General features: G+C 45.8%; 1 protein-coding gene across 2 annotated transcripts; it reads left to right on the top strand.

The window, feature by feature from the left end:
- The first annotated feature begins 309 nt into the window (after window positions 1-309).
- Window positions 310-26,831, top strand: LOC108153948 (putative uncharacterized protein DDB_G0277255). Of its 2 annotated transcripts, XM_033390131.1 has the most exons (6): window positions 310-826; window positions 14,234-14,650; window positions 18,427-18,623; window positions 20,029-20,473; window positions 20,538-20,864; window positions 25,976-26,831. In XM_033390131.1, exons 2-6 carry the CDS (start codon window positions 14,520-14,522, stop codon window positions 26,535-26,537), a joined length of 1,662 nt encoding a protein of 553 aa, XP_033246022.1. In that variant the 5' UTR covers window positions 310-826; window positions 14,234-14,519; the 3' UTR covers window positions 26,538-26,831. The 2 variants fall into 2 exon arrangements, with proteins under 2 accessions (XP_033246022.1, XP_033246023.1); XM_033390132.1 differs by lacking the exon at window positions 310-826 and having other exon boundaries at window positions 10,476-14,650.

The raw sequence follows: 26,831 nt of genomic DNA, 5'->3' as shown, positions 1-26,831 counted from the left end.
AAAAACGAGGAATATGTATAATATAACTTGAACTCGTCAGTATATTTACGGTATATTTTGGTATATTTCGAAGGGTCGATAAGTTACATTTTCTCAGCTGATTTTCTTAGATGAAAGCGATAAAAGGTAAAAAACCAGCTGGTTTCGAACCGATAAAAAAGTTTTAAATATCTTGAACTTTACATCGTGTCATCCTTTTCAAATTTCGCATACTATATATCCGTATATACATAATTAGAAACAAACTTTGTAATCTTTGTAAAATATATCAAATTTATTAATTATAAATACCCATTTTACACTAGGTTGAGTTTTTGAGTTTTGGGCAAAACTCAGTTTTTTACAAAGGACATGCACAGGGGTCTAGTGGTGGCAAAAAGTTTAGCTGTGTTTCAGTTGCGTTTGTTCGATTTTCCCCGCTCTGCCTATCGTGGCTGTTGATGAATTTTTTGTCATCGCAAATTTTTGTCCCGTAAACAACGCACCACTGCTTACCGCCCCAATCTTTATCGGGCCGCGGACTAGAAAACACGGAAATAGTGTCGGATATTCGACGAAATTTTTAAAAGTTCTTTTCGGTTGAGATATCCCACGAAAATAACCTTATTGATACTTTCGCCGAGTACATATGTTATCATAAAAATATACATATATATCCTTATTAGTATTTGTTTAATATCTCTACCGAATCCGGTCGCAGTTCGAATCAGTTACATCGCAACTTTCAAACCCATTTAATAAAAGCGCGCTATCAAACGGTTCGCCGAAAAAGTGTTTCAAAAATTGTTCGAATCTGAAAACAGCAGTTAAATGGTTTAAGTGAATTGTAACGTATAATTAGCCAGAAGGCCAGAAATTAAAAACAATAAGGCTCTTATTAACATTTGGTTCGGGCAGGACAGTGCTTCGTGGGAGAGTGTGCTTGGGTGCGTGTTGTGTTGAGGAAGCGTCTGGCAATGGGCAAGGACATTAGGGACAAAGAGCAGTGTCAGCGGCAGGCGATGGGCGCCAGCGTAGTGCGGTGCCAGGCGTTGGAGGGCGAAAGCGGAAGTGCCAAATTGAAATGCCATTTAAGCTAAGCGAACGACTTCCCCGACTTTATCCAATGTCCCTTCCGCATCCGTCCGGCCATCGTTGGCCAGCCCTAGTGCACTCAGATTTCTGCTTGGCTAGCACAGAGCTGACTTTAACTTGACGGCAACAAATATGAAGACGAGAGGACAACGGTGGCCACAGCGACGGACGGCATGAAGGATGAAGGATTCCCAGACGACACTTGGCGTCTGCGTTGGCGGTTTTTGCTCTTGACATTGATAATATTCATGAGGCCGAGTCATAAATTCTTGCCCCACTGCCTGTTTATGAGGATGCTGTTCTTTGCTTTCCTTTTCTTTCCACTTCAGCTTCCCCTTCTATTTGTCCTTCTTTTCCCCGCAACGACGGTGCCAAGTCGAGTGAAGTGCCAATAAAATCATTAACTGTTGCAACGCATTAAATTCATGGTCCAGACGCTTCTGTCGTTATCCAGCCAGCAAACATTGTCATAAAACTAAAACTCATTCCTGGCATATTTCATCTTAATTCGGCACCCCATTCACCCATCACCTCTCCCCCCTTATGCGAGTAGTAGAACCGCCCAATTCCTAGGACACTGCAGCTAATTGGGTGGGGAGTCGGGGGCGTGCGAAAAACTATTAAAAGGCCGTTCGACTAAGCATCCTGTGCCATAATTAATGGCGACAATGACTTTATCGGGCGATAATTCATTTATTGGCATTTGTATTGCCACACAAACATACACACACACATGAGAAACAGAGAAACACACATGGAGGACTAGGACTAGGATTGGAAGCCACGTAACCGGTACATGTCCCACGGGAGCAGAGCTGCTCGTAAATTGTCCGTCTGAATACTTAAGCAATCCTGTGCACGGGAGCCCTCACGGTGCACCCATCCTTAGGGCAAATGACTTTAATTTCAGGGCCAGTAAAACAATGGGAAAGTTTTCGGCTTGCCCTGGCCTGAAACTGAACCAAACTTTAGCCTCGACTCGATTCTGTTCTTAGTTCTATTGTATTAACGTGGCTTAGGCTTTGTCTGTGGCTTTGGCTACTGCGGCTCTCACATGGTTCCTCCACATAGTTTTGGCCACAAATTAGTTTGCCACCGGATTATGCTGGCCACTGCTCTCTGGCCCAATAGTTACAACTATTTGCATTTCAGCGATGGAAACTTCTGGCAAGAGTTTACCAATTTTCGTAAGCAATTTTCGTCAGTTGTTTTCGGCAGACAGCTTAGAACTTGTGAAAGTTGCCAGACACTTTTTCGGTTGGAAAAAGCAATCAATTGAAAATGATTAAAACTTAATTAATGCATAAATCGATAAGTAAAGCAGTTGGAAGAAGAGTCATCGGCCATAGTCATTACGCAGACAGATGAGGGAGAATTAATGTATTTAAGGATACAAGTATAGATAAGGGGGAATTAATGTATTAAAGGTTATCGATTGATGTGCTTTGATTGAAACCCGCCATGATGTTTGAGTGTTCAATTAATATATGTAGATATCAGAGGGCTTCAAGCAGCAATAAACCACTCAAATGCTTTCCCTTTCATAAAATCGAATCAGTGGCCTCACTTAACTTAATGTGTAAATAATTTATTTTTACATTTGAATTCGTTCACTTGGCGAAAAGTGGTAAATGTGGTTTTCCAATAATGTGGAATATTTCGTCTTATTTGCCACAAATCGTGTCACAACAAATTGTTTGCTTTCAAATTTTATTACTCTCCGATGTCATTCCATGTTGATTAACACACAAAAAGAAAGAAAAAAGAAACCTCTTTCGCTTCATTGGTCTCCGGTGTGGCGTTAACAGAACACAAAACTATTCCCTACGGAAGGGATGCGTTGAAATTGTCAAACTGTGCTGACACCAGATGGCAGGTGATGCCCCATCCTTCAATTCCTATCTGAAGTATTGTAGCCCAAGGTCCGGGCAATTAATAGTAAAGACGCGATTTTCAACGAAATCCCCAGTTGGACCCGCGGCGTTGATAAATCCCTTCGGGGTGGTCAGGTTGCCATCTTGTCCATCTCTTCAGCTCCTCTCTGACAGAAACTTCTCCCTGGTCCTTGCACTCGTAAAATATACTTTGTTGGCTTGATCCTCAACACTTTTTGCTGATGGCCATCCCGTCGCTGGCCTTGTCTTGATTTCTGAAATTGTTTTTACCCGCAATTCATGGGGTGGACCCAGAAACTTTTGGCACCGCGCGGTGCAAGTGCTGGCAATCAGAAACCAAAAAAAAAAGAAAAAAACGAAAAGGGGGAACGAAACGACAAAAAATTGACACAATTTAAACTTTTCTATCAACAAAAGCAATGCAGAGCGGCAAAACCCGAAAAGGTTAGCCAAACGAGCCATTTGTTTCTGCTGCTATTTACTCGTACTCCATCCCATTTTTTGTTTTACCGCTCTCTTTGGCTGCGGTTCGGTTCGGTTTTTCGTTTTTGGCAGTTTATTACAATATATACATAGATATAGACACAAACACAAGCAAACGCTCCTGCTGTTGGGTTGAATTTGTCAAAAGGGGAAAGGGGAGCCGAGCACGTTTTATCCTTTTCTTTTTTGCGTGCGGCGTTGCTTTCCCAATTTCGTTCAAATTGCGCACATTTGAAACAATTTGAGGGACGCATACGTTCACACACGCTCACACACACACACGCACACATTTAAACACCCACTCACACGCTTACGATTTTTACACCAGGCTGCATTTGGCGGCAGAGATTTATGCAAGCTTTTCATAAAGCTGACACCATGACGTATGATTAATATTCCCGCTCGTTGTCCTGATTGTTCTATGGCTGCATTTAATTAAATACGAGTAGAGCCAAAATTGATTAAGTGCTCATTTCATGGGGCTTAACATGGCGGTAAGGACCATGGCCACGGCCACTTCCACGTCTCTCAAAAAATATATATAAATATCAAAAAAATATACGTCAAGTATGCTATTCTTGTGGCACAAGCTTCAGCTTCAACATCATCGTCAGCATCAGCTCCTTGACGACTTGCCTAACGACCAAAAATAATTAAAATTTCCACTAAAAATATAAACAAAAACGCTCTAAAATTATCTCAGCTGCACGGACAAAGGACCGGACGGAAGTCGGAGATAACAATGGCGATGACAATGACAATGATGATGATGATGAGTATGTGAGGGTGCCAGAACATATTACGTATACGCCATGTACTCAATATATATTTGTGCATTTCATGACAATGACGTTGCAGGCGGCCAGCTCACTCACGACATTTGACGATGTTGCGTGCTGCAAGGCTTGCCTGAATGCGATTGTGTGTGTTTGTGTGTGTGTGTGTGTGTTTGTGGCTGCCTGACATTTCTTTGCTGCTTGCTGTTCTGTTCGTTGCACATACATGTACATATGTGCCAAATGCCAACGTTCATTGCAATGCAATTAATAAAGATTGAGCCAGTTTCCAGCAGCTGAGTCCACAAACTTCAAGCAGATAACCATATGAATGAATTATCTATAAAACATGAACACGACAGGCTTGACAAACGTTTAAAACTGTTCTTATATATTAGTTTAGTTGGGCCGAGTTTTTTACATTGTTTTCTTCATAAAAATCAGCGGTCGGCAAGGCCTTAGAGTTAGACATTTATTCAGAATTCAATCAACCCTAACAGCTCGAATAGCTGCTAAAATTTCCAGTACTCCTTTATAAGCGCACAGCGCCAAGAAAATTGCTCAATTTTAAGCCACTTGGTGGCTCTACCCTGCCAGTAACAAAGCAGTAACAAAGCAATGAATGTTTCATATTTGTCGTCCTGAGTTTTTGTCACGGTTTCAGCCATCACTTTGTGGTTTGCTGGTCCTTTTGACTGGACTGCCAGCCAATTAGTTTACCATATTTTTGTTGTTCTGGCAACATTTTCTGATTTATTGTAATTACATTTTTCTCTTTTAATTAAACTCATTCATCGAATGGCAACAAGAAAAAAAACACTGCGCAATTCGAAACTTTTTGCAATTTCCGGCCTTAGCTTTGGATTGAGGGGAAAGCTTAAGAGCAGAGAAATGGAAAACCCCAAGCAATCTCAGGTCCAATCATTTCGATAGGGGATTCGGAATCCAGTCTCCTGCCTGCACACGGCAGTCAATTAGTATGATATCCTTGGGGCTTATCGCGCAAGTCTTATTACCAATTCGCTTCAGTTCGTCTGTCTGCTCCAGTTTTATTCTTGATTAATGCCCGAGATGTGCATTGGCATTCGCCCAGGATCCGCAGCATCTGAGGAGCTGCTGAACAGCTAGAAACAATGGCAAGACTCGCGTTGGGGCACGTTGATTTGTGCCACCTGGCTTGGGGAATGGCCTCGCTCGGTCCTTTGCTCCCTCGCTCGCCCGTTCGCCCAGCGGAGACGCATCGTAAATCATGAATGTAAAAGTCGGTGCTTTGCTCCAGCCACCACCACCGTCTAACGATTACCCAACAGCCGGGAGCGCTTTTATGGCACAGTATTTTGTTTTGGCGGCGAAAGTTTTACCTTCGATTCGTTATTGGCTGCTACAATGGGAAACTTTCCTTTCTCTGACTTTGTAGGCAAATTTGTCCATTGCCAATTGTGTTTGAAGGCGAATCATAAAAAGTTTGCTTGTTCCGCTTATTCCGTTTCTCCATCCGCATTATCATCGGCAGCTCAAGGGGGCGGGGAGCGGTTTCCCTTTTATTTATACCCTTACACACATTCATTCATGCGAACTAATGAAGTGTCAAAAATGGGCGCCCCGAAATGTATGCTATGGGATTTTCTTTAAATATATTTCACAGCGTGTGTGTGTGTGTGTAACTGTGTGTCTGTGTGGTATGACCTTGGACTATAACTATGACCGAGTTCTGACTAAAATAGCTTCATAATGCTATGAGGTGATGGTGTCGATGGCGTGGGCTGGGGGATGTTTGTAGTGAAAGGCAAACAAACAAAAAGCATTTCCACGGATACCTCTCGTCTGCTGCTGTTGCTACTGCTGCTCCTGATGTAGATGGCTCTCAAAGTCTGTCCAGTTATGGGTTGAATGTATCATCGACAGTGTCCGCTCTTCACGCGTAATTGAATGCCCGACATTCTATCGATTTGATCCGCTTCTGCCTCTCACTGGGCTCAGAGCCTGCATCTAAATTACAATTAGAGCAGATTTCTCTGTATTTTTAGTTGGTCAGGGCACAAAGGCCGAGGTGGAGTAGTCGTCCTTGTGGCTCTGAAATTGAGCGTAATTGTCCTCACTCTCACTGTTTCTCTCTCTCGCCGCCTTCGCTTTGATGTGCTCTTCTTGAATATGTTTCGCTTTCAGTGCTTTATTTTGTTTTGCGGTTGATTTGTGTATCTATTTGGATTTGGGGATTCTTTTCTGGGTCTGGTCTAGTCCCTGCCATCGATTGGGGTTGTGTAAGCGGTGGGTGGGTGGCTGGCTGGCTGGCTGGCTGGCTGGCTGGCATAGGGAAATTACATTTGTAGGTCGTTTAGGCCCAGCGCCCTGCCCCTTCTCCTTTTGAAGCTTTCGCACATGGCCCTGTCAATATTTGGCAAACGGCAAACCAACACCAAACTGTTTGTCGATTGGGTTTGAGGACTGTTCCCCTCTCCACCCAAAAGGTCCCTCTCTTCCTCTGTCATTTGTCTTCTGGTACTTGCAGCTTTAATGTTGTCTTGGCAGATGCGGATGCTTGCCTGGGATTTGTTAACTGAAGCGGCGGTAGTCCCCCATTTGTCCTTCCTCTCTCGCTCTCTCTGACTCTATTCCCTACTCCGTTTTATCCATATCACGTGCCTTGGTATTTGCCTTTGAGGGGATTTCCCCAATCATTTTTTCATCGGCTTGTCTGCCTGCCTGCCGGCCCGATTGTCTGTCTGTTTGTCTGACTAGCTGTTATGTATTTGCCAATTTGGACCTGGTTTTTGGGGCTCCGTCCGGGGCCGACAATGCCAATCAACACGCACAGGCACACGCCGTACGGCACCGCCAGGAAGTTTTACTCCCGACACACGCCACAGCCGTTTCCGCCTTTTGAGCTCGGATTTGGTTACGGCAAAATCTACGAGCTGGTCGCCGGTCTAATCTGACCAAAATTGTTATTCACTATTTAGCATAAATATTCATTTTGCCTACTGCCAAACATGTGCCACACACAGACAGACACATCTGCATGGGATATACAGGAATTTAATTATGAAATGCAGTTTATTTCGGGCCTGGTCAAGTGCAGGCGGAGGAGGGCAAGAGTCTTACCAATTGAGCTGTTTGAAAATTGAGTTTCTGCTACGAAATTTGCAGATGCGTAAACACAATGTTCCTTCGACTCTTTCTTTCTCCCTCTCGCTATGGCTGTCTCTTTCTAGTTTGGCAATTATGCTGACGCAGGCAGCTATCTGTTTGGGCGAAGAGGGAGGGAGGGAGGACGGGGGAAACTCAGTTTGGAAAATGGAAATTTCTGTTTGCGTTTGCCTTTGCCTTTACATTATTGGGATTTAAAATTCTTGGTTTTTCCATTGGTCGCATAGGGAAGAGGAAGGAGGGGAAGGGCAGGCCAAAATATAACATTAATTGCGTTTATCGGTAAATGAATTCTCAAATTCCTGATTCAATTAGTCTGTCGATTAACACTACGGACTCGAAAGATGATTGCAGAGGATTAAGCATTTTGTTGCCTCTCCCCCCTGGGATGGCTGCCATCTAATCAGTTCTGACCTAAGCTTTTGCAAGGATCTGCTGCTGATTTTTGCTGGCTAATGAGGCACTCTGGCTCCCCTTAAAGCGAGGTCAATCTGCCATTTACAGCCACGTGCCCCAAGCGGACGTCGTTGCGGAGTCGGCTAATTATACGAGCATTTCTTTATTCTGCAGCCCCACACACATTACGAAGCCCCATCCATGCTGGTCTATAATTTTAAATTGAAAAAAAAGGGACACCGCACTCAGTGTGGGAGCTACGTGAACATGGCGTATACGCAATGGACTTGTGGCATGTTACGGCAATTCATTTGTTGATTAGCCACGGCAAATTGTTGGCAACAGAGGAAGCAACAAAATATGACCCGGGGCCAGTGGCCTGAATAATAAAGCCACAAATAATAAACAGTCGAGCGTGTCCGCGCTCGTATCCTGTCTGCCGACTCCTCTCCGTTCTCGTGTCCTTCCTCCTACTCCTCGTCGTTCCATTGCTCTGCTATTTTGTGCTGCTTTCACTCTGAAATTTCAATTTAAAAGCTTGTAATTTTTCATGCACGTAGATAGATAGAGCACTGGACTGGAGTGGAAATGGGGTCTGGCCTGGTTGTCGCTGGATTTCAGCATCATCATAGCGCGTATGTGCTGCTGCTGTCACCCATTGCTGTCATTCACTCGTTCATGAATACCCACGCCCACCATTCGAAAAGACAGTAAAAGTTGGCATAAATGAATTTCCCAAAAAAGTTGCGAGAGTTTCGGAAAATATATACTCGTAAGTTCAGAGTTGGCTGAAATATGTTAATGGCATTCTTGGAAGTGCTTTCAAGGGGCTTCTGACGAGCCATCGTTAAATATTTAAAGTTGTCAGTTCTTGTTTACCAAGGCTATTATTATTATAATAAAGACAAGAACCTTTTTCTAGGCACGAGCAAAAACTGTGTATACAAATTTTGGACATACTTCCCTTTTCTATTGATTCTATTGTACTTTCAAATGAAGTCTCTTCATGACCGGAAATTAATAAAAATGTAAAGTTTTTGATGCTATAATAAACTACTTTTAAGAGAGATCCGGCTTTCAGAGTCGCTCCTTAGCTGAATAAAACAATCAGAGAATAGGTTCCCTTCTGTTTCCCTTTCGACATTATATGAAAGTTCGTCTGAATAAAACAGAGAATAGTGCCCCTTCCGCTGGAGAGTGTCGAAGAGATCTGGGAAAAAATATACAATTTTTCAGCCTTTTGCCTGACAGGTGTGACGTTTTCGAGTCTGCTGTTCCATTCCAGTCAGCCCTCACTGTGCCCGTTAGCTGTGATTGCCGTGTTGGCCATCAGATGGTTGGCTTCTTTGTTGGCCTGTTTGTTTTTGCCTGCTGACTGCTGACTGCAGCGAGGCATGAAATCTGTGCAACGTTTTGGTCGTTTTTCACAGCCAGCTGCCGTATTGCCATTGCCTTACTTTACCTTTACTTGGCTTTACCGAGAGAGTGAGTGAGTGAGTGAGTGTCTCGATTGTCTTGTGCCCGACAGCTATTCGGCGGCTATTCAGCTGTGTGTGTGTGTGTGTGTGTACCTCCCTGAATGCGGGCGTGTGTGTGTGCCAGTCAATGGCGGCATAGAATTTCCACTAAACAAAACAGCAGCAAAAATAAAACACAACTTGGCAACTTAAACCATAAATGCCGGCCAAGCCAAGTCAGACGAAAGACAACACACGCACACACCAACACGCTTACACAATACATACGTTTATGTATTTATATGTATGCATACTGTATAAATACATTTCAAGGATGGCATTTTCATGGTTGGACGCTCGAGAAAACGCATACGCCCCGTTGTCTATGTGTGCCTCCTTTGGCATGTTCTGCTCTTTGGCTTTTAGTTATCGTCAAGCCATGTAAAATGTATAAATACAGAGGACCTATAACTCCGACACTCCACTCCCCGTCCCTAATCCAATCTACGCCCCTAAACCATACCCTACCATCCCATCCTATCCCCCCAAACCAAACCAAACCAAACCAAACCAATACAATCCAATCCCATCGCCTGTCCCACGGCAATCCTCTCAAGGCGTTGCCTTGTTAACATGTCGCATATTCCGGCATTATTTACGCTCGCCTTGTCGCTCATCGCACATTTGTCCTGCTTTGTTTTAACGGCTTTTGTGTTGGCCCGGCTATTTACACTGGAAAATGCTCCTCCGCCAGCGCCCCAGAAATTGTACTCAAGTGTTAATATTGCGGGCCTTGGAGAGATGGGATAAGGCCATACGCATTCTACTTAGCCGCCTCGTCTGGATGACTGGCAGCTGCCTTGATATGACCAGACAATGACAGACAACAACAATAACATCAGAGGAAAAATGGGCAGGAGGAGTAGCACAGCACAGAGAGAGAGAGAGAGAGGGCGAGGCTAGTGCCAGTATCGGTGGAGACACAGAGCCTGGGGGCAGTCTGGGGCCAAACAATGAGCTCTAAAGGCCATTTGGTTAGGTGTTCCCCGAGTGTTTAGCTTAGATACGAGCCTGGACAGAGTAGGCAGGGGCGAGCAAGCCCCGTGTGGATAAGGCCACTCATAGTCTCTTGACGTCTGTGTGAAGGAAGGCCAAAGGCTTCTCAAATGGCCAGAAGAGGGCTGTGGCCAGAGACAATTAGCCAGAAATTAGATGTTCCAGACGTTGATAACATATAATGGGTTCTACTACAGGAGAGCCACGGTCTCTGTGGTCGCCATTGGAGTGTGGAAATTTGATGTGAAAGCCGTTCCCATTCAGGATAAGGTAGCTCCAGGGATGCCTTTACTCTCTCTCTCTGTCTCTGCCTACAATACGCTTAGATGAAATCCCAATTAAGTTGCCTCAGGCAGCTTGCCACGCCTCCAGTCAGCCGTAACGCTCACACACACAAACGGAGAGACTCTTTAGCGAGTGGCAAATGCGGCATGTTGACAATTAGTCCTTTAAATTAAGTGGGTGGATCCGGGCTGCCGCAAGGAAGGGCGGATGGGTGGATGGGTGGATGGGCGGTGTGCGTGTCCTTCTATTGTGTAGCTCCCAATGTAATTGATTGTGCTTTTCACTGCTGCCCCACATTGCAGGCGAGCACGGGTAAAGTTGGAGCCCACCGGGAGCCCAGGCGGAGCCTGTGGCGGTGGCTGTGGCCGAGGCTTTGGCGGAGGCTGTGGCTTAAGGTGTTTTGGTATTTGGCTTTGTGACCGGCGGACAATGAGACGAAAGCCGAGTAATTAAGACAGAGACAAACACTCGGGGAAACCACTTAGGGCCAAGCACCAAGCAAAAAGGAAGAGAGCCAGCGAGAAGCACAAAGGACAAAGGTCATCGAGCCACTTGGCTCGTGTTTATGCTCCTTTTATGCTGCAACTTCATTAAATTTTACTTTTACGAGCACAACAAATCCTTAAAAACATCTCAGAGCCGGCCACGCCCCTCCAGCCCCTCATCAGTAGATATCTGTAGCTGGACAACGGCAGTTTTAATTACTTTCTGCATAAATTTGCGCTCATTTCCTGCTTTTTCTCGCTTTCTTTTTATACACTACCATAAAGGCATTGCCAAGGCTGGAAGGCGTCCTTTATTGTACAGCAGGCAGTGTCTATCTATCAATGAACCGATCAATCCTCAGGGTATGTTATGCTTCGACATCCGAAGCAGCATTCTCCTCTGGACTCTGGCTATGTCTGGCCTTAGCCAAATGGAAAAACATTTAGTTACAAGCTGACATAGCCTGTATGTATATGTACATGCCATACATATAGGACAAGGCATGAGTACGAGTACGATTATATACAGATATTCTCTCTGAAATTATGCAAAAGAAAAACGCGATGGTGTCCTCCCCGACTGTGGGACTGTGTATTTTGGCTATAAAGGGAGTTTGGTGGCGTTCGCTTTATGTCCGACACTTGATGGCAGTGTGCGCGGCTCCTAGTGCTCCCTTTTGGCCAACTGGCGGCTCTGGCTCCGGCTCCCCACTCCCGGACATGTGTGAGTGTCCTTTCGGGCGGGCACTCTCTGTCGGAGTCTGCTGGCAAATTGTTATTTAATTATGGCATCCTGGCTCGTATCCTAAACAGCAGCAGAAGTAGCAGTCGTAGCAGGTTGGAGACGGATGCCACCGACTGGTCACGTACTGGAGTAATGGCAAATAAATCAACAGCGGAAGCGTTGCAAGTGACGTGCCACTGGTGTGGTTTGGGTTTCGGGTTTTGGGCCCCTTTTTCCTTTCCCTTCGCTCACCTGAGAAGGATGCTGCCCTTTTCCTTCTAGGACGCAACAGAGCGTGAAATGATTGACTTTAAAGTCAAATTGCGCAATTTATGTTACAGGTCGGAGCCAGAGGCGTGGCCGGAAATGAGCTTTGGACGGGAACGGGCCACGGGCCATAGGTCACATCCCAGTCACGGCTTGGCATGACATTCAATTAACTCGATGCCCGGATCCGCAGGTCGCTCCAGCAGTTCGGAAATTATTCCACTGGTAGTCTGACAGTTGCATTTGCCTGTGGCCTGGCAACTGCCATTTGGAAAAAGTCCTTTCTACCAGAGGTGTCGGCGGTTAGAGTTTGAGTCAGAAATAATTTGCTTCTAGTCACAGCACAACTTTCAGTTGCATGTTTAAGTCAGTAAGCGAAAAGTTTGGCCAAAGTTGGAGTCCTGTCTTGTCCTGCCCGGTCCTCAGTCGGAACCGAACCTGACAGCTGCCGGCTGTGATTATCAAATCAAGAAATAATTGCTTGCTTGTCTTGGCCCATCATCGTTCCCATCACCATCATCACCCTCATCAAAATGGAATGTTTCTGCTTGATTTAAGCCTGCTTTCGAGCGGGGAAGCACTCGTACGAGTATGTGACCTAAATCCTGCTCAAACACGCGCCTCTGTCAGGTCTCTGTACTTGTCCAAGGACACAGATATGGCACAGACACCTTCACGTCTGTGCAGATTTTGCAGATGAGCTGCAGCTGAGCTCCACCTCCACCTCCAGCTCGTAAATAGTTTTCATTTGTGGCCAAGCAAATGTGTCAATATTAAGTTAGCCGACAAGCAGCATTAAGGCGCTTTGCGGGATGTCCCTTAGCCTGGGATTCCGGTCGGTGAATGGAGCGAGAAGCAATTTCTTATCCTTTATCAAGGCAACTGTCGCACTCAGAGACGCTTGTGTCTGTCTGTCTATCTCCCTGTGAGTGTGTGTGTGTGTGGCTTCGTAAGTGCTGTAAAATGTTCGCAAAATCCACTCAAGCTCACAAAAGTCACTTGCCTGACAGCAGGTGGAAAGCAGGTGGCACTGAAGACATCCCAACTTTATCCAAGGGGATGGGCTCCATTTTTACATTTTCATGGCTTCCCCCGGATTACCTTTTTCCCTACTCTTTCGCTCTCCCTTCGGATAACTTCCCCCTTTTCTCGGGCACACAAATAAAGCTGACAGTTAATCCGTAATTGATCTGGAAAAAAAGGTACGATTATGATAATGAAGCTGACAACGACAATGTCGCCTCTTAAGGAAAGCCATCACCTCGTCAAACAGCTCAAGTGCCCGAAAAAACCCCTCACTGAGGAGTGTTGAGGGAGTCACGTGTTCTTGACCTGCTTGAGGTCCAGCTAAAGCTCCACCCAAGGAGCCGCAGGAATTTAAATTCTTATTTACCGATAATAAAACGAGCGAAAGGAAGAGAAAGAGGAAGTCTTTTGCGTCGAGTATTCCGAATGGAATATACCCCCGCTCTTCAGATTTCATTTTGTTGCACAAAAGTGGAATTTAATATGCGTAAGACAAAAGAAGAACAAAGAGAATATCTTATGGGTTGCTGGCATATCATCCTCTTTGCTTTTATGGCTTTAATGCATTTTTGAAAGAGATGAGTTTTAGTTGGATTGGTAGATAATATCTATTAAACAGCAACATCGAGGAGTCGAACCAAAGGAGTATACCATCTACGTCTCTTTTTTTGTGCTGTAACACTAGTACAATTTCAACTGAGGTACAATCTAAAGGGGTATAATCTTTACGACCCTGTTACATCCGTCTAAACAAACAGCATATACCCGAGTGCGTTTCTCGATTACGTGTCATGAAAAATGTCCTTGGTCTGGGGAAATTCGTTTATGGAAATGCGTAAAACGCAAAGAAATTTGCAACTTACCTAAGCAGCAATAAGGCGAGGGATAGAGAGAGATCATAAATAAAACAATATCATATGAATGCATATTATTACACTTTTGTCCCGGGCTTGTGTGTGATGGAGTGTGTGAGAATGGGAATGTGGATGAAAGGATGAGACGGGGCTTTTGCGACAAGTAAACAAAATATTATTTGCTTTTTGCCACGCAATTGTCAGACAGATAGAGGACCCAGAGACAGGTCACGTCCTGCCAGGATATGCAAATACTCGAGTGTGTGTGAGTGTCGTTATATACATATCCTTGTTCCCGCATCTTGCAGCACACAGGATGATGATTGTCAAAGTAATAGGAGAGCAAGTGTAGCACAAGCCCACCCGCCAGCAGCATAAGCCAAAAGTGAGGGGAAGACCACGACCTACGCCAGGAGCATACCAAATGTCAGTCGGCAAGTGCGCAAGTTTTCCTAGACGGCACTGCCACGGCAGTGGCAGCCCAGCTTGAGCCTTTGCGGCAGACACAGACACAGACAGTGAAAAGTTGCCACCAGCAGCCTCAAGCGAAGGAGCACCCACCACAAGAGCAACAACAACAACAGCCACACAGAGATGGAGGAGACTGCAGCAGGACCTGCGACGAAGAAGAGTGGCACCACACTATCCGTGGATCGGGCCGCGTTCCTCCTCCTGCGCGTCCGGAAGGCGTTCAAGAAGAAGCGACAGCAGCGAAAAGAGCGACAGTAAGTTGAATGTTTGCCATTACTTAACCATTGGTTGGGGTAGGGGGAGCCAAAGTGGGGCCTGGGTGCAAGGAGGATTTGACAGGATTTGCTAGGATTTGGCTGAGCGCACAAGGCCCATTGAATTGTCAGCCAGCCAGCCAGCCAGCCAGCCAGCCATCCAGTCAGGCATCCAGTCAGGCGAAGGCAAACAGAATTAACAAGTTGTTTGAACTAAGGATTTGGCCGCAATTAAAACCGATTTCTATGCCGTCAAACAAACTTTCATCTTTGCAACAAACTAACTAAAAAACAGAATCGATATGCTACGACCACAAAATAAACATCAATCAAAAGTACGCATCTATTCTTTGGTGCAGTCTTTCAAGTCGCAAACAAATGCAACAATTCAGAGAGATTATCCGATCGATAAGGTGTTTTATTTTGTGGAAATATTTAAAGCAAAAGTCTCCTGGATTGCCCGCAGAGACTGATTGGTATTCCAGTGTTGTTTGCACCCAAAAGAGCTTCCATCTGCTTTTAGCATTTACCCTTTGCCCTCAAAAACAACCGCGAAGGAGAAAGGTTATAAATAGAACGCTGCTATTTTTGCACTTTTTTCGGTTTTTCAATTTTGGGGAAAAACAAGCCAACGCACTTTGCTGGCAGATGCATTCTTGGAATGCATTGTGGGAAGAGCCCTTCAAGTCCCTGATAAAAAACGCCTGGCTCTCAGCGCTAGAAGCCTTCAGCCTTTGGCCTGTTCCGGGAAATGGTTAGGGACAAAGATAAGGCGTGGGGGAAATGGCAACCGAACCAATCTCGATTCCCATGCACGTCCTGCAGCCGTTGCTCATTTGCTTTCTAGGAACCCTCTAGGACGCAGCTCGTTAGATATTTGCTCCGTTTATTGCGTGGATTCTCTTTTGTGAGCTGCAAAGTAAATTTTCGACATTTTTTTTGTGGTGTTTGCTCTACTGCATCGTTGTAATGAAAATGCTTCTTAAGCTCTGGCATCCGCATGCCCATCATTTGCTTAAGCCCAGACGCAGGACGAAGGACGCGGGTGCTCTGAAAGAATGCCAAGCGGCAAACTCAATTAGGCACGGCCCGGGCCGCCACCCGATTCCGGGAAACAAACCGGGTCTCAAGTGGGGTGGCGTGGTTTCTTAAAGAACGAATTGCTTTCGCGCAGCTCGCTTTAACCCATTATAAAGGGAATCCGGAGGAGCAGAAGCCTGGGCTAAAAAGGGCTGCCATCCGATGATTTGATTACACGAGCAACATTTGCTCTAATTATGCACGCACATGTAAACACAGCACCAAATGCAATTACACGACTTACCCTCTCACACACACACAAACACACACATGAGCGGACACACATTGGATTACAGGTCACACACGGCGTATGCGTAATTTGGCAAAGCCCTTCGGCTTAGTTGCCCTTTTTACAGACAACCGCCGCCATCGTCCGCATGCCAGGCCTCTGTACGGCGACATTAATGATGCCATGGGTAATGCCCATGCTGATACCGATGTTTATGGCGGGTACCCGGCACCAGGAACTTCATTACCTCCCAACTGGTGCTGTCCGAGGTGTCAACACAGGAGTCCCTTAATTGGCATATGCAAATGGGCGTAAGGATAATCATTAGGAAGGAAGAATTTCTAATAGAATTAGGAGTGGAGCTCGTGTATGTTCAGCTCCTATATGTTATGGGCATTCCCTAATGAATGCCTTTGGGTATTCGCTTTCTGTTTCAAAAGTGATGAAAGATAAATGCCAATGGTGGAGCGGGGCTTATAATACCTGTGGAAAGCTGAAAAAACCTGAGGAAAAATGAGCTTTTATCAATAAAAATTGCAGCAATTAATTAGAGAAAATTAAGACCTTTTTTAGGGACCTTGTTCTGCTCCTTAATGAAATAAAATAAGTAAAATATATATAAGGTGGAGAATAGTTTGGTTAAATGATTTTTAAACCTACCCTGAGGGTATGCGTTTGATCCTTTTAACACATGCACTCCTTGCCGACTTCCTGCTCTCATTAAATAACGCCTTTACACCCCACTCCACGCCCGTATGACTCCATTATCAGGCTGTAAAGTTTTATGTGGCGCCCAATCTTCAAGCTTTTTTACCGGCAATTCTGGCAGCATGTTAACCTTTTCCTTTCGCTGCGCCATCCAGCTCTTCCCCATTTTTGTTTAACCCGAAAGGTGGTGGCAAATGTTGTGGGGTAATGCACGATTTACGGTTACGAGTATTTCACGTCAATTATGCAGATCCGCTTTGAGTTATGTGAGTGGGTTGCCGTTGCCCGCCCACTGCTTCTTCGGCCATATGCCGCCTGCCGTAGACCTGCCTTTGCCCTCTGCTTCCCGGCCTTGTTGCGTTTCCCGTTCTGCTCCCCTGCTGTGACCTGTAACAGCTTGCCCTTAGTGGGTGCTGCCACATTATATTGTAGGTGGGTGCGTGTGTGTGCCGTAACCCTGCGTTTAACGCACTCAAAAGTGCCTTAACATCCTGCAACACCAGGCCTATAAACAAAAGGAGAATAAAGAGGCGTTGCGGTGCTCAAAAAAAAAAAACAATACAACAACAAAAACTTCAACCTTTCCCGCTAAAGCGTTGTGTAATTTTCTTTTTATTTATGTGTGGACATTGTGTGTTGTTGTTCGTTTCGCTGTTGTAACTATTTCGAATGTTTTCTTCAAGTTTTCCCCAGACCCCACATCCTCTCCTTTTCCAGCAAGGACACATATAAATTGCTTACATGATTCTTTTTCTGTGTAACTTTGCTGCAGCTCTTGTCAGCGATGCGAGAGATGAAGGAGTGTGCGATTGAAAGTATTATCCTGCAGGCCCTCGCTGGGGATCTTAAATGCCTTGGGGTTGGTGGGAGAGAGATAAGTCAAAAAACTTTGCTGATTTTGCTTCGTTTGGCAGCTACCATTCCCATTCTTCCGTTCCCGTACACAACACAGGCATTCCCAGTCCGATCTGGCTGTGTATCATCATCAATATATAGCGCAAAATTCCGTGTTAGAGCGAGGACATGAAGCTGCCAACTTGTGTCGAAACTCTGACAGATATTCGGTCGGGCGCCTTGGCGAAATGTCAAAGTCAAAGTAAATCAAATAAAAAGTTTTCCATTTCTGTAGCTTCGTCCTTTTTGCATACGGAAATATGTAATATCGCAGTATGGGTGCAGTTCAAGAGGTAGACAGGGGTAGGGTATCCATCAGCCTGACAATTGTTAGAGCCGAGCAGAGCCGAGCCCCCATGACGCATCTGGGGTAGGCGTCGAGTTGGGAGACCCATTCGAGTGCCAGAAATTCAATCACACATCAAGTTGCACAAATTGAGGGGCGTGGTGGGGTGGCAGCTGTCACTGCCAGCTGGTGGAGGATGAGAAAGAGGTTGGAGAGATGCTGGAAATAATTTTCCACACAACAATCAAATGTAATTCGCGTGTGTGCGAAAAAAAAAAATGCGCAAATCAACAGCTGACACTCGCACACCCTCGATGCAGGAAGTGGAATAAGGGATGGGAATGGACATGGGAATGGGAATGAGGCGAGGGGCGTGGGGCGTGTGGCGTGGAGCATGCAAATGAAACGGAAATGGCATCCATGACAATGGAGGAGAAAAATCGTAGGAAGAACTAATTGCATTTCCTTGCTGACACACCCCACTCGTCGCACTTAATATATAATTGCATTAACTTATTATTGTCACTTCCTTCACCCTTTTCCACTCACCCTGTGATCTCTGTGTCTCTCTCTTTTCAGGGCCCAGCAGAGCAGCGCCGCTGCGGGTGGCAGTGCGGGTGGCGTTGGCAGCGGAGGCGGCGGCTCTGGGTCGCAATCACGGACGGGCAGCCGCAAGCTGCCGCCGCCATTGTTAAGGTCGCGCACCCTGCCCGCCATCATTGTGCCAGGACTTCCGGTCGTCTCGCTGCACACGGATAAGCAAACATTTCAATTGGGTGCGTATACCAGCTCGTGTTTGCAAAAGTATAATTGAATTATTTACACGCTCCGGGAATGGAACATTTGAATAGAGATAACATTTGTTTACCGCTCAAAACGGATTTGCAATTGAATTATGCTGGTTTATGGAACTCTCTGGCTCTCGGAACTCAAATAGGGTCAAGTGCAGTCCATCATTCCCACATTCCTACATTCCTATGGTCCGTATTCCCATAAGCTGATTTACCCTCTATAATCGCCTTAGCCGTCGTCCCTCGTCAAGCCCAGGACCAGGCCATCCATCCATGAATGCCATAGGAGAATTTAAATTTTATTTTTAAACAAACTGTCAGCTCTCTTTCTCTCTCTCTCTTCTACTCTTCTCAGAATACGAGTAAATTGTGTGTAGTTATTTGGTTTTCTAGGGAATCATATTACATGGCCATTTTCTGATTGATCAGAAAGTAAAGAAAAAAAAATTCGTGCAAAAATCTCTTGTATTCGATGCAGAAAAATGCAGAAAATTGAATATTAAATCGCATCGAGAGCTATGAGCTAAAGGCTAGATAGAAACTCCCAATACACTTGCAGATTAAAAATATAAATAAAACTCCACTGCCAGCTACTGACACTTTTCCCCCTTTTTCCATTTTTATTAGAATTGAATTACATTAAAGGAAAAGCTACCCTTTGAAAAAAAAGGACAAATGAATGAATAATTTATACGCTTCAGAATATTTCTATAGCCACTGAGAACAAATGTGGGTACCATTTTAATTGAAATTGACATTTTTATATATAGAACCATTAAACTAAAAATGGAAATGTTTTCATAGAAGGTATTCTGAGTTGATTTATTTTATGAAGCAACGTTTCATTGGTATCTTCCTTTGATCCCACGATTTCTATGCAGAGATATTTGCTACAAAAAAGATGGAAATATCCTTTGATCATTGAATGATCATTTTGGCTTATTTTTTCCGCTCCAACAATGAGCCTACATAGGAGACATAGTCCACTGATAGGATGGATAGGATAAATATTAGAGATTAAGTCTTTTAGAGACTTGCCAATAAATCAACTAGAACAACAGATTCTTTAACGTGCGTTTGCAAATTTCTAGGAAAAATGAAATCACCCTCTGGCAAAGGGTATTAAAATACACAAAGTGGAATAATGAAAATGGCTTTCCACAGTTTCCACGAGCCGCAGGGCGTTCGTTGCGTGGCCACGACATGTTATGGCAGAAGATTTAATTAAAAACTTTTGACAAGTTTTCAGCTCGAGTTATGATTAATATTCGTACGAGTACCCGTGCACAGATTAAAGGAGAGTGCAGCTTGCACAAAGACCAGACAAAATCCATATATCAATGTGCGCTCCATTAACTGATTTTTCATTCTCCATTTTCCACCCACACAGAGGAGCGACTGTTGGGCAGCAAGAGCCGAAGTGGCAGCGCCAGTGGCCATCGCTGGTCACTGCTCACCCGTGCCGGACACAGCGGTGGTGGTGGTGGTGTTGTTGCTGCTGGTGGTGGTGGCACCGGCAATCCTGGCAACACCACCAGTGCCACAAGCAGCAGCAACAACAACAACAACACTCATCTGGTCAACAACAACAACACACTGATGGTCAAGTCATTGAATTTGCCAAAGGATGATAGCAATCTGGTGTATCGTCGCAAGTCCTCGGGCAGCACACCGCACCACCACCAGACCACGCACTCCACACTGCAGCAACAGCAGCAACAGCAACAGCAACAGCAGCAGCAGCAACAGCATCAGGTGCAACATTTGGGGGACAGTTCGTTGTTCCAGCTGTCGGATGATTTTGAGTGTCATGCGGATGGCTCTCTGCTGCTCAGGTGAGTAAAACACTTCTCTCCAGCCGGGCTGTATTCATTTTTAATTGTACATTTCCTCGGCAAGGATCCCGGCCCCACATGTGGTGGCAGCGCGTGCCTATCGTCTGGCAGCCAGAAAGCGTGCCGCAGCCAGCTCGGAGGCCACCACACCGCTGGCCAGAGAGCACACCCTCCACGAACTACCGCTGGCCGAGGCATCGGCAGCATCTGGCTCTGGCTCTGGCTCCGGTTCGGGCACGACCTTCACTCGCCTGGCTAAACTGCTGCATCAATCAAGTGGCTTCTCCGGCAGATCCAATCTGCGGCCGCCGCCCGGTGACACCACGTCTGTGAGTCTGGGACTCGGTCTGGGTCTGGGCGAGGATGCGCCCCGTCGTCTGTCCTGGGAGAGGTGCGTACTTCTGTAATTTATGACATCCTTCAGCACTAACCATCACTGTCAACATTCACCTTGACTGGCAGAGAAAGAGATAGAGAGATAGCGAGATAGAGAGAGAGGTAGAGAGAAAGAGAGAGAACGGTTGCAATTAGCTAATTTCATTTGCACCCAGAGCAGCGCGGTGGCAAGCTGATCTCTGGCATGCCTCCTAATGGCTGGCCACACATGAGGTTGTGACGTTGGCTGGCTGGATGGATGGATGGTGATGACAGGCGAGGAGCAGCTTGCCCTGCGGTCGAGTGTGGCATTTGTCTTCATTCGCTTCAATTCGCTTCACTTCACGGCGGTCTAATGGAGACACATGCAGTCGCAAGATTAACACACGGTCCAACAAAACCCCCAAGACAGAGACTCCTCTCGATGCTGGTTTAATTAACGTCAGGTGCCCGGTCCCTGTCCCTGTCCCTGCCCACTCTCTACCTTTTTCTGTGTAGCAGAAACCCATCTCAGGTCCTTGGCCAGCAGTCAAAGAACCTTTGGGAAACCAATTGATTTATACGAACATCAGACTAATTGAAACAGATTCAAATTGCATTGATAGAATGGTCTGGCGTAGTCCGACCTGTGTGGAGAGATTGCATAAAGACACGCGTACACTATATATTTTCTTTAAATTCATTTTTGAAGATTGGATGCAGTAGAAGCAATTTGTGATACAAACTTGTCTTTTTGACTGAATAAAATAATTGAGCAGCGGAAGACCGCACAGAACCACATACATCCTGCAGACCTACCTCGGCCTGTGTCTGAGTCTTTGTCTGTGGTATTACATTCTTGTTCGAGCACAAGTCCTTGACGGGACTTAAGCAATTTACGAGCTGCAAGATTGCGCCTTGAACTATGCATTTGCCGGGCAACGCCTGAGCACAGTGACCACGGTCGAGTGTGTAAAATCATTTTGGCAAACATGCCACAGATACAGAGAGAGAGAGAGCGAGACCCCACTCTGGGCACTGATTGCATCGCTGCCACCCGCCCAGCGTGATACACAAGAAAGAACCAAAAAAAGATACAAAGGAACGTCAGTGCCCAGGTCAGGGTGCTCGTTTACAAGAGACTGTGCTTAAACTTTGATATTTTAAAATGCAGAAAACCGAAACACCGAAACTCAAACCCAAACAAAAAGGGAGAACGATTTTCGGGCGGGTTATTGTTGTCCGAGTGCTAGTACTTTACTTACTCATTCTTCTGCTGTTTGTTTGTGTTGCGTGTTGCTAAATTTAGAGCCAGAAAACAACGCAAATGGCAGCTGGAGCAGCTAGCAGCAGCCAGAAGCAGCCAGCAACCAGCAATTCGCATAATAATAACTGCAGAGCAGAGCAGAGCAGAACACGGAGTAGAGGCTACGGCTACTCTTCCTTCGGGGTTTTCTTAGTCCTCACTGGCTTAATTGTGAATGCATTATTCATGAGGAAGTCAGACCCAAGAAAAAGGAACAACAACAGCCACAACACGAAGGGAAAGATGGTAAGCGAACGAACAGTGGGGCCAATAAAACAGTGTCCTGTCCTGTCTTGTCTCCTGTCTCCTTGTCCCAAGTCCTGATGCTAAGGATAAAGTTTTGTGCGTCTTGTCGTCTGTCGTCTGTGTTCTGCTCCTGTGGCATGGCGGCACCATCCAATCCACCATCCAACTAGCTAAGGCAACACAAGATGCCACTGGAAGTTCGAGCAAACGAACCATAAATGAAATTGCGCATACGTCATGTGGTACACGTACACTCACAAAAACACAGCCGAAGACAAATACAACGACAACACTCATTACCTTCAATGTCTGGGAGGGGGTGGTGTGTTATGTTCTGTAAAATTTTATAAATTGCATGCAACTCGGCACAAAAAAAAAAAAGAAAAGGAGAAAGAGAAAGAGAAAAAAAGCTTAGCTAAAAGCCTCGACAAAATGTCTCGCTGCTGATGTCAACATCAATTTGTGTGACATCGTTGCCACATTCTGCTTTTGATTTATTTTCCGTATCACTTTGGGCCCGTTTGATGTCGCCAGAGGAAACGGCTCCCTCCCGTTGGGGAAGTTTGTGTATGTGATCCGCATAAAAGGTCACCAAATTGGGGATGGAACCAGTGCGTATACCAAAATGATTATGTGCGTCGGAGAAGCCAGGCAGCTGTGCCAGCCCCCGAAAGAGTCAATCGGACCATCGAATTCATTAGTCCAAATGTAGGCCGAAATTGACCAAGAGAATGCGAGAGAAAACTTTGTCGGCAGAGCCAACCCATATCGATTTGCAGCCACTCCCTTTCTTTCCCACTTATATTCCATTTGTGTTTTTGTTTTTCCGTTCCTAATGCACTATTCAGTCACCCTCAATTACGGTGCAGTGGCCAACAATGCCATGTCCTAGAGAATTTCGGTGCTGTTCGGAGTCATCTCTCGATAGGGGAATTTCACACAAAAGGCAGACAGTGGGTCCCCCAGTGACCCAGAAACACCTTAACAGCTTGAAGAGCGGGTGCTGTCTAGCCACGCAGAAGGATTCTGTATGTCACATATGGCCACAGAACATGGCGCATTCCCTAGAAATTCGCTTTCGCAGGCGGCTTTTAGACAAGAGTAAATAAGGAGGCCAAATGGCAGACAACCAACGGGCATGGAAAGACACTCAGAGCAGCAAGTGTGTGTGTGTGTGTGTGTGGCATTCACTGGCAGCAGCATACTCGTATACCCGTTCGGGAGTACACGAGCCTTGTATTCGGCCTTGTCATGGCAAATGCATGGTTATGCTTGTTGTTTCTATATTTGGGCAAACATCGCATGGAGCGCCCACTTCCAATCCCCATTTGACTCTGCTCCTGACTTATTGCCACCAGTTGGCAGTCGGTTAAAGTGCCTGACTGCCACCCTGCCTGCCACATCTATGCATAACTTAATAACAATCATTATTATTGACTAGGCACCAGCACAGCCGGTGGTTGGTTGGCAAATACGAGATGCAATCGGAAGGTCTGGTCTGGTGGCCCATCTCTAGCTGGCTGTCATCTTTCATTCCACCCTCAAAGACAGCATGAGGTTGACAACTAGTCGAGGAATCAGGCCAACTGGGGTCTCGTCTCTTTCCCAATCTCTCTGCCTGTCGCCTGCCATGAAATGTTTCTGTGGCTTCGGAGTTGCTTGTACTTCAGCCATCAACCGGTGATGACGAGCACAACTTTTTACCCTAGAGTTCACTCAGCGAAGTCGAGAGCAAGGAGTAGTGTTGTTGGAGGAGCTGGAGTTGGGGAATCACTTCGTTTGTTGCCTAAAAGCGTCGTCGTAATTTGATTGAATTTGCGTTGATTAAGCGTATTTAGCTGTTGGCAAATTATGAATGTGTTTAATTGCAAATTTCCTTAACTTTGTCTCGGAGAAAGGGACAGACATTCCCTTCCCCCTTCGCCCCTCCGGTTTATTATGGTTTCGGATTAACAGAATTACTGCTTGTACAAATGCATCTATCCGCCCAGCACTCGACCCCACCTTTCACCAGATCAAATTAACTCTACTATGGATGGGGGTGGGGTGGGGTTGTGTTTGCCGACAGCTTTTGCGGTTTTAATTGAAAATGTTGCGCATACGACATGTTGTACATAAATATATGTCGCATGTATGGGTCCAAATTGGAGGACAAATTTGTGAACTGACTGATGCGTTGGCACAGGGAAACTTTGCTCAAGGCTATGGCGGGTTTAATGTGGTCGACTTTTCCAACTTGACTCTGATTATGCAAATGCTCCAAATGTGCCACAGAGTATGGGTGGAGGGAGAACTCAATTTATGTGCGGCCTGAAAATTTGATTTAGTGTGTTGCAAATATCGTACATATACGAAAGCAGAAGGTTACGAAATAAAATGGTTTTGAAAAGCCAACACAGTTTTAATTAAGGGCTATGTTTATGAAACTCTGATGAAAGAGGTTTGAGGGAGTCCTTTTATCCGTTGTTTATCCGATCCTTTCGCTACTAAGAAAGTATGAGCTTCTGTGTATCCTTCCTCAGTAAATCTCCTTCTAGTTAAAGTAGTTAAAGTATCTGTACATGTTTTTACAACGCTTTTTGCTACTATGAACGATGATAATTTTTTCTCGCAACTGATTAACTATTCCTTCTATTTTATAAAGAAAAACATTTTTGTCATTCTCGGGCATTCTCTTTTGCAGCATTCGCTTGTGACTCATGCATATAAGAATGAATCATGCACAGCACATGTATTGCTTTTGCCATTCTCGCCTGTGCGTCTCAATGAAGCATCAATGTACCGAGTCATGCACAGCACATGTATGTTGCTTGTGCATATTCTTTTTCAGAATTCACTTGTGCCTCTCGAGCACTTTGGAGTAGAGCGTGCCCACCGCTGCTTAAAAGTATTTCTATACAGACGACTCAAGACACCCAAGCAGTCTTCAGCGTGGTTTATTTCAATCCTATACAGTTAAATGTAAACACCCAAGTTAAGCTGAAGTTTCAGACCATCTTGAAGTGGCCACATCAATCCATTACCAAGCCGCTAAGTGAGGCGTAAATTGCAGTTTAGTGTGACCTCTGTGTTTGCCCATCAACTCCATTGCTTGTCTCGATTTGCAGGCCATAAACTTGGCAAGTCATAGGCAAGAAAATGCAAAGAAAATGCCAAGAAAGGCCGGGAAAAACAAGCAGCAAGAGGAAAACTGAAGAAAACTATTTGTATTTAGCTTGGATGAAGAAATATGTTCAGAGGCGAGTGTGGTGCATGCGTCGACTTTGTCAGCATTACCCACAGCACGGCAATAGCGCCAGCTGTCTGCGCGGGGCTTTCTCCACTCGCGTGGCCATAAAAAACGGTCACATTATGGCCAACTAGGCCGGCCACTGACCGCAACGGGGCAACGGGGCAACGGGGTAACCGGGTAACGGGAGAAGTTGGCGGCAACACTTAATGGTCTGTGGGTAGCTCATTAAAATGTCCGACAGCATGAAGTAATTACGATACTTTATAAGCTGTCGCCACTTTTACGCGGATCTCTGCAGCATAGCCACTTACCCCCCGACCAGCAGGGACTCATCCTTTTCCGTCTCTTTGATTTCTGTTTGCAGACGCAAGGACAGCAGTGCACTCCAGCGCTCGGCCAGCATCGACTCCTTTGCCGAGATTGTGTTTAGTGACCTGCCGCGCCCCTCGCTGGCCGTCACGGCGCCAGGTGGTGGTGGTGGTTCCCCCTCGCCGTTCAGCAAGCGGCCCTCGGCCAGCAGTCTCTACTCGACATCCTCCTCCGGCACCACATTCGGCGCCCAGGCGCAGGCCCAGCTGAATGTCAATTACGGCGACCTGGGCATCGGCTCTGGAGCTGGCTCCGCGACGGGGTCGAGTGGCGGCCACCTCCACCACCAGCACCATCCAGGAAACGGGAGCAGCAGTGCCAGCAGCAGCCGGCGGGAGAGCATGCTGAGTCCATCCTCCACCAGACGCTCCAAGCTGACCAGAATTATAAACGGTGAGTGCTGTGACAGGGAAAGGGGCATGGGATTCCTACTTAGTTACAAATGCAGCACGGGCAATGCGTGCCATATTGGTAGGGAAGTGGCAGTGGTCCTCGTCATCAGTGGCTCATCGGATCCGTGCGGCGGTTTATTTATTTCGCTGCAGCCACCTGATTGAAATTCAAATGCGCACTCGAGCGGACCGGGTGGGCTGCCCGGAAAGGAGCGGCATTAAATCGATTGCCACTTGGACAAAGAGCTCACTTTTCGGCAGTGGCTCACGGCTCAAATCTCAGAGCTCGAAGTTGAGCGATTTCCCAGCAGGACTCCGAGCGGAATAAATCAGCTAAACTAAACAAAAATTGAAACATTATGTACCATTTTCAAGGTTTAACTATACCATTCTCCACCAGCTCAAGCGGAAAGGAAATTTCACAAGTTTCAGGCGCCTGAAAGTTCAGTTTGTTGAAAG

This window comes from Drosophila miranda, chromosome 2 (assembly GCF_003369915.1).
Source record: "Drosophila miranda strain MSH22 chromosome 2, D.miranda_PacBio2.1, whole genome shotgun sequence".
Classification (NCBI taxonomy): domain Eukaryota; kingdom Metazoa; phylum Arthropoda; class Insecta; order Diptera; family Drosophilidae; genus Drosophila; species Drosophila miranda.
The sequence above is the reverse complement of the archived record's forward strand: the minus strand, read 5'-3'. Positions and strand labels throughout refer to the sequence as shown.